The 8,912-nt window shown below is 36.1% G+C and overlaps 1 protein-coding gene across 2 annotated transcripts in view; it reads right to left on the bottom strand.

The window, feature by feature from the left end:
- The window catches only part of LOC108751750 (SAM and SH3 domain-containing protein 1-like), a 366,503-nt gene that overhangs the window by 46,876 nt on the left and 310,715 nt on the right, over positions 1 to 8,912 (bottom strand). For both annotated transcript variants that reach the window (XM_018492138.1, XM_018492139.1), the window contains exon 5: positions 4,106 to 4,245. In XM_018492138.1, the coding sequence (XP_018347640.1) occupies positions 4,106 to 4,245 (140 nt within the window). The remainder of the gene's footprint in view (positions 1 to 4,105; positions 4,246 to 8,912) is intronic.

Here is an 8,912-nt window from a genome sequence, read left to right as displayed (position 1 = left end):
TATATATATATATATATATACATATTATTTTATTAAAGCTGACCGTACTTAATCTAAAACTATTTACACGGTGAATTAAAGAAATACGGAAAGCATTTGCACGTTAAGCATCCATCTGTATTTATACTTGGCTAAGAAAATACCGGGTTACGAAAATCTTTCTAGAAATGCACGGAAAGCTGCGGAAAGTTGCGATAGAAAACTGGTTCTGTCATGCAATTTCTCAAGATTTAATTTCAAAATCGCTTATGCATTCAACCGTTTGTTATAATTGAAAGAATTGTGATGAAAAATTTGAAAAAAGACGGGAAAATGTAATTAAATTTCCCCATTATTTGTTTCGGCAACTTTCGTGTTTGCATAATAAAAACGGAAGCGCTTTCATACGATATTGTGAAAACTTCGCAAATTTCTTGCCACGTTTCTCTTCTACCTGCGCACATGGGCGAAGAAGATAAAATCTATTTCCTCCCTGGTTCATGTATCCATACGGGTCCATAGCTGAAAAATACGCCGTTCATTTTATCGCCGGGCGTAATGCAAACACATTTTTCCGAATTGCATACGCATAAATTTACCTACGCGGGTCAACGAGTTAACGTTCTCTGTTCGAAGATGCATTTACGCTCTAAATTCGGATACTGCCACAGTAGTAGACGCACACACGCACAGGCACGCACATACTATACATACACACGTGTATATATTTTAAACCAAGCGTGGGAATCTCATTGCTGGCACTTGCAGGATCGCCGGCTGCCCGCATTATGCACGGGTGCAAGCGCGTGCATACACATTGATGCGGCCCGTGCACGCGGACGGAATACGCATACAGAGATCAAGAGCAACTCAACCTCGGCTTGTTTGCCGTTAATACACGAAAGCGACGTTACCGGCGTGTGTCAGTATGCATGCCTCCGGGAAATGTTCATTTACAGGAAACTTTTCATCCGATACTAGCCACCGGTTTATAATTTTAAGCTTTGTTTACCTACGAGATTTATTTACAGAAATCACGCGTTTCAGGAAACACGCGTAATGTATAAGTATGATACGGAATATCACATTGAAATTTACAGAAACTTTTGAAAAAGCCATATAAAACAAAAAAACTACACTACCGATTGTGATTTATCAACGTACGTGGAAACAGTAATTTTTCGGTTATTTGCCAATTTAAAATATTCAACCTGTAACGTTTTTCCTCAAATTTCCGGTTTCAATCCAAAACAGATAATGCTGATAATAACGACCGTTCTATAAAAGTCGTATGAAATTAATGCAGAAATAATTGCTTCGCGACATTTTACCTGCAACTGCATTTAAATCGAAATCCCACCCACGCGCGAATTGTAACGTAATAAATATTCACTTCCGTTGTTTCACGTTGTTTCCGCTACCAAGATGGCTCGTGAGTTTCACGATCGATAAGGGTAACTATAATTTGATTACACTAATCGTGTCGCGGTGCAGCAAGCTGCATAAAAGTAATACCTATAAGCCGGCGTAAATGATCGCCGGGCTGAAATTTCACTAGGAGCGTTACGAACTGCAGTCCCCAAGCTTATTTCTACGATATCTTGGATATATATCAGGCGACTAATATCTAGGGATAAAATTAGATATGCCCGCGACGGCGAGCCGTGTGGGACACGCGAAGTCGTCGACACAGGTTAACAAATTGGAGACACATGGGAAATCTTAGGTATCTTTACTTCTTCAGTAGCACTTGCAGATGCATGCTCTCCTTTCTCTTCTTTCTTTTTTCGTCGGAAATGTATAGAATTTGCTAGAACGGCACGTTATTTCCATTCTCTAGACTCGCAATAAATTCAAAATTTAAATTATCGTACTTGGAGTACGTAATTGCTATTAAATAATATCTTAATGCACTGTAGGAATGAAAGCTTTATACGTGAACGTAATTATTTTGGTCACCTATATGGATTGCTAAGCAGAAATAGAATCGATTATTGATGATAATGATATTGCAATAACATATGTAATAATTGGTGTTACTCGACACTAGCTATTTGAATCATTCACAACACTCCACCAAATAGACCCCTTATATGGTAACAATCGTGGTTTATTGTAATAGTTTGCACAGTTATTGTACAGGCTAACAAGGCTGTACTATCGATCGTATAACAGATTACGATAAACAAGAATTCTGGATGAAAACATGGAAAGCCATTCTTCTCTAATTCAATGATTGTTTAGAGAAATGTATACGACTGATTTTTATTAATATTTTTTAATTTGCGATTTATAGCATTGCAACCGTTATTATCGAGATCGTATGGATCAATGGGGAAAAGAAAGTGGAGGAGGGGCTTTATCATCGTGAATGCAATAAATCGATAATTGTTACACCGTGTAGGATTACGCGTGCCGTAAAACGATTAACGGCAGCTTTTTTTTAATTGGATACATTTTCGCCGAATTCAATGGAAAATATTACGTTGAGTGAAATACAAGAGCGCACCTCAAAAATAAACGGGCTGTGGTTGTAAATCGCGAGCATCATTGTTCGGATTAATGCAGAGAATAAATATTTTTTGGCAAATAAAAATAAGATAAAATGCTAAATAAAAATAAGATAAAATAAGTTTTTGAATTGTATAGAGAATAATGTATAGAGATAAAAAGTCGTCGCGCTTTATAAATTAGCAGATATATAATGTTGAATAAATTTATAAAATTCTTGAAAATTGTTTCGACCAATACCGAGTTCGCTTTAAATATAATTTAAATATAACGTATCTTCTAATATATCATGCAGCTAATATAATATATTAATTTATATTTCTAAGAGAATAAACAATTGCGAATCACTTATCAATTTTATGACAATAATTTAAGCCATTAAATCTTGAAATATATGTGTACAATTAATCTATACAAAATATAGAATAGAAATATAGAATAGAAATAGAAGCTAACTCTTCGCGTTACTAATTAATCAATAGATAGACTTTATAATTTTTTTGTTCTCTTATATTCATAGTTGAAGAAATTAAAACAAAATTCCAGCAGAGGTCCAAATACAATTTCATTTTGTAATTTTTTTCTGTCAGTAAATGTAAGAAAAAAAATCCACATTAAAATAATTTTTAAATTCTTTGGAACATTAAAAATTATTCTAAATACTGAGTAATTTTTAAACCTTAATATTAAATATTGTATTGAATAACGTAAAGATATTCCTGATTCAGGTAAAAGTTTGTTTCATTTGATGTATGCGCTATGCAGTATAATTCACAGGCCAGTTTAATAGTGAAAAAACAAGTCGCCATTAACGCGTATATTAAAGCTGAGCTTGCATTTCACCATTGGACGGCACAATTCACATGAAAAATGAATAATACCTCGGATTGACTTTTTCAGAATGACAAGAGATGCTTTTCACGAAAAAAACAGTCATGCATACTAGATGGACAAGAATTCTTCCGAGTTCCGTCATTCGTGTCGGCAGTTCGTTGCTGGCTGGATATGCTTAGTAAAAAGCGCGAGCCTCAGCAACGGCAATGAAAATTACGTTGCGCGTACTATTGTCGAGAAACTTGCGCGAGGTTTAATATTTAGTCGTCAGGATCTCTCATGCAAAAGCTTCACGCACACAATAACGTCGGTCACGCAATTATACGACATTGATTTACGCGGACGCGTTTACGATTATGGATTCGCAAAACGGAATTAAATGATGACGTGTGCGCGTTCGTTTTTGAAAAATTTATTCTTACGCGATAGAACCTGATCCTTTGAGTCATACGCGCATAATGATTAAACCGAGCGCAACGACAAGCAATTTCACATTTATCTGCCGTACATTTGGTATGACAAAAGTGCTAAAATGAATAGAGAGCTCTGGGAAATTTCGAAACTCATACACTCTGTGCATTATTCCGCTCTCGTTGAGCGCAATATTTCAGAAGTTCGTGCTTTTTATAAATTCATACTGAATTCAATTTAGCATGAATCGATCGGTCCGACGAGAAAGATATCTCATCGTTATCTTTTCAAATATAATTTTTAATATTATGTGAGCGTGCGCGCGCGCGCACGCACACACACACACACACACACATACACACACACTTACTCTTTGAGGTACGCCTATTCTTGCGCGACTGTGTCTAGGAGAGCCTTGTGCTTGGCCTTGTTTATCTTTCCTGTGCGTCTTCAGCCCTCTTAATAACCTCGAAAATGTTGTCTTCTTCTTGCTTGTATTTTGTCCATGCTCTACAACATGGATAAAAATTATTAATAAGTAGATTATTTCCAAACAGTAATGGAATATTATATAGATTTAATGCATAATACGATAACTGATGGCAAAGGAAAATATTCTTTCGATTATCACGCAAAATAATAATTACTTATTAATTTTTATTTATTTATTTATTTATCTCAAACTCTCGTTTGATTTCGCGTATATTAAAATAAAGAGTTATCCTTTTGCAATTTAAATTAACCGATTTTACTGATACGTATTAAAACCGTATTGTTCATTTGATCAAAATTTTAGAATGTGACTGATCAAGAATGAACAAACGTACGCGCAAATGAAAATTTATCTCGATTATTTTGCATTCCAATTCTTGAACAAACAGAATCGACGATATCACATTTGGTGCGGTAGTGAAGGTAAAAAAGATTTAGTTGAATATTTCAATACTGGAATATCAGAGGCCTAAATTTAACAGAATAAAATTTCTAATTGCTTTCGGTATTTGCGAATGTTTTTATTTTGTGAATTTTACACGATTTATACAAAAGACGTATAAAGTCAGAGGCTTTAGTTAAAATAAATTGGAAGGAAGCAGCTTCTTTGTACCAATTTGAAGTAACAAGATTATTTTATGATTTACTTGTGCATGCATTCCTCTTCCAATTTTCTCTGTAATGATAAATTAGAAAATTCATCAATTTTGTGATTCTGTTTTCGGATTGTTTCATTTTTTTTTAACAATTGTCACAATTTATCTAGCCACGTTGGCTTTTTATCATTGTTTAACAGCTGTGACCATATTCGCGGATTAAATCGGCTTAAACGCAGAGAGCTTTATATAGTTTATATTTAATGACCGATGCGCGTGAAGACCTTTCTGAAATTTCCAATTTGAGTAGCCACGCCACAAACTACTACCAATCTCGCAAATAATCGAATAAATCTGGGCTACCCACAACATCACTATTCATTAACGGATAATTCAGGTGTACCGTTAGTTATCCGACCGCCCCCTCACAATGTCGATATATTGTATTAGAGTCAACGCATCCATTTATTAGCACTGTCATAGCGTCGCCTAATTAGTAACCTTTACGACGCGAGCGATAGCTGAAACGAATTATCAAGCTTTCAACTGAAGTTATTATATTAGGTTTTCAAAAATTAACTATTACCCGCTGAAAATTGTACAGACATTAAACTAAAATTGACTATTTTTTTAAGATATTTTCAACATTTGTAAATATCCATAAATAAAAATGTTTTAGGCCCTTTTGCAACGTTACTTTGACTTTAAACGAGACTTAAAACTCTCTCTAACTCGTTTTAAAACCAAAAAGAGATAGAGGCAAACAGAATTTCAAGCTTCGCTTAAAATTAAAGTAAAGTTGGTGCAACCGGGCCTTAATCACTTATATTTTATGTTAAACTACATACGTATATTAAAATATTCATTTAAAAAAATATACATATATGAAAAAAATAATTTTGTTAAAGTATCTAAAAATTTAGCTAGATACAGATCTAAAAAATATTTTGTTGGATCATCAAAATAATTACATAGGAAACTCAAACATAATGAGCAATGCTGCAAAAAGTTTTGATATTCTAGCAACCAGTTTGAGTGTTCTATATAATTATTATATTTTGACGATATTGATCGAATAAAATTATTTTCAGATCTGTATCTGCCAAAATGTTTAGATATTTAAGTAAAAGTATTCTTTCTATGTATGTATAAAAATAAATCCTAATGAGATAATCTAATCATTTTATTTTTATTGTTAATTACAAATGTTATATTATATGTAAAACAAAAAGAGAAAAACTTTCGACCTGATCGCTTCAAATTATTACTTTTAATCCTTTGATTTCGTATCACGTTTTTCCTTTTTCAATTTTTCCTCTGCTAAAAAAATACTTAATAATTCCGTGCTTATTCGAGGTAAACCTCATTTAAATTAAAACGATGTGCACATATTTGCGAAAATACAGGGGAACCAATAAAAGATATTAATATCGTTGAGATCGTTACCGAGCACGTAGTTATGTCGTGGCTCACGTAATTACAACAGTATCGTTAGTCGTACAATGTCCCGATAGTGATAGTATTACAAAATGGTGTTAATGCGCGGATGGCAAACTGAATTTTCCCAGACCAGGCGACAAAGTGTTTACCGGATGGTTACTATTGGTTACGACATCCGAGTCGACATAACCAGCGATATCGTAATTTAATCAAGGACCATCGTAAAGCAATAATTAATGCCGCGCTGTATCGATTTCGTGCGAAGCGACGCGTTAGGACAGTGTAACGTGTTAATTAGAAGGTCGCGGCAGGGGTAGGAGATGCGCCATTATGCATACACGTATTTACGTAGAAAATTATTCGCGCGAGAAGGGAAACGAATTAACGTTGCCGCGCAATTATTACAACCCGCATTTTGCCGTGAACGCGTCCGCTGTTTCTGCAATAATAGCATCGCGTCACGGCTCTTTGCGGTGACAAACATTGAACGAGATTTTAACTTCTTTAAATGGCCTTCGCAGCTGCTGTTGGATTCGTTAAGTCAGATATTTTTGAGTTGTGTCGCGTAATATATTTAATTATTACATTTACGCTCCTCTGCGATGTTAACCCTATCATTTAATATACACGATTATTTGTGTCCTGCGCATTTCTTTTTTCTTTGAAATACAGAATACACCTACATGCACCGAGAAATTAGTTATACAATTTATATACAATTTTTTCCGAAAATATATAATCTTGCAACTATTTTCTGCAATTTTAAATATGTTAAGAATTACTTAACAATTTTTATAAAAGTGATGAAAATTAATTCTGGAACACACAGAAACAATTTTGCTGAAATATCTAAAAATTTAGCTGAATACAGATTTAAAAATAAATTTTAATTTTTATTGGACCATCAAAATAGCTATATATGACTCGAGTTGATTACTAAAATATCAAAATATTTTGCAGCATTACTCATCATGCTCCAGTTTTCTACACAAATATTTTGATGGTCCAATAAAATTAATTTTAAACCTATATCTAGTTAAAGCAAATAGTCCTGTAAAATCTTTCCATGCACGAACAACCTATCGTGTGTAGTAAAAACTCGAAAAATTATCGTGTGTACTAAGGATTAATTAATGACAGATTCATATGATAACATTTTGATAAGACTAATATTCGATCTAATCAGAATGCGAGATAAATTAACAATAAAATATCAAAACCATTTTTGAACAGATCGCGTTATTTTCGAATTAAGAAACTAATCGCCTATCGTTCGAAAATTGATTCGCTCCTTTACGGCCGCAATTAAGACGAGTTACAAAGATCTCCCACTGGATCTCGTATGTAGCTTAACGGATCACCGTGCGGCAGTGTCCGGACGATCCTTACCTGACAAAGGTTTCCAAGAGCTGCAGAAAATACTGGGAGCTAATTTCCGAAATCGAACCAGATGTAACGATCGTACGCCCGTTCCCTTAGCCTCGCCGCGAGAAAGCGGGCGGGTACAACCATGAATTCCCCGGAAGCTACTATTATTCTAGAGAGGATCGTACGTATTCTACCCGCCGGTCGGCGGGCGGCGCGCGGGGGTGGACGAGCGATATGGGCAAAGAATACAAGAGACTCGCGGGACTACGAGAGTCGGAATGTCGTCCCGTAATATCGGAAATATATCGTCCGGGCTGTAACCACAAGTCATGTTCAATCGAATGAATCGTATGGAATAAAAATAAACCTGCCTACACCGTGGAGACGGCCAATACCCTCTCCGTCGGCGAAGGCTGGCGGCGCGGGTTACGCGCGGGTGAAGGGAGCGGACGCGATGGAGGAAGAAATTCGAGGAAGAGAAAGACACCGAGGAGAGAGACAAGACCTAACGCTTCCCGGAGGGTAGACGGCCCAAGAGGAGTCGAGAGGAGGGAGGAACTCGAGGGGGATCGAACAAATGTTCCGGCGGCACATGCATCAAATCCTGAAGTTGCGTGAGAGATGGAGTTCCCTGCTTGCTCAGCGGCGAGCCACGATAAAACGGCCGAGCCGAGCTCACCCTCTTCATCGTCGTCGTTGTCGTTGACTCTCGCGCCGACTCGAAGCCAAGCGTTCGAGCAGTACTTATCATGCGCTCATGAAAGAGAGGAACACGTACAAAAAATGCTTAATACACCTTGCCCCGTGATAAAATCCTGGTGCTCTTGAATCAAACGCTGTGAACCTGTCGAGATAGATAACGCATCTCTCTTGCCTGCGTTCTCGTGAAATTTCGTCAAGAGAAGAACGTCAAGATAATCGTTAGCAAGGTTTCGTTCTTAAACGATCAATGTCGATCAATGTTTGCGTGCATCCATCTTGCCGACGTCGATACGAACATTTCCACTACGAAGGAAGTTCGACGAGGGTAACAGCTGATGGGCTGTGCAGGAAATTGAGCCGAGAAGGAAACGGGAAGAAGATCCTGCAGAAAGGGAAGAGAAGTTCCCATTGCTAGACGAAATTTGTGTCGTATGTCGTTGTCATTCTTAAAGAGTATTTTCAATTATCGTCGTATGTTTTATAATTAGATTTTTGTCTTCTAGAAAAATATTTGTAATTTCCAAACCTATGTCAAGGAAGAACAAATATTAAAATAATAAGTGCTTAGAAGTTTTGTTG

Source organism: Trachymyrmex septentrionalis, unplaced genomic scaffold, assembly GCF_001594115.1.
Source record: "Trachymyrmex septentrionalis isolate Tsep2-gDNA-1 unplaced genomic scaffold, Tsep1.0 scaffold51, whole genome shotgun sequence".
Lineage (NCBI taxonomy): Eukaryota > Metazoa > Arthropoda > Insecta > Hymenoptera > Formicidae > Trachymyrmex > Trachymyrmex septentrionalis.
This window is presented reverse-complemented; position numbering and strand designations above follow the sequence as displayed.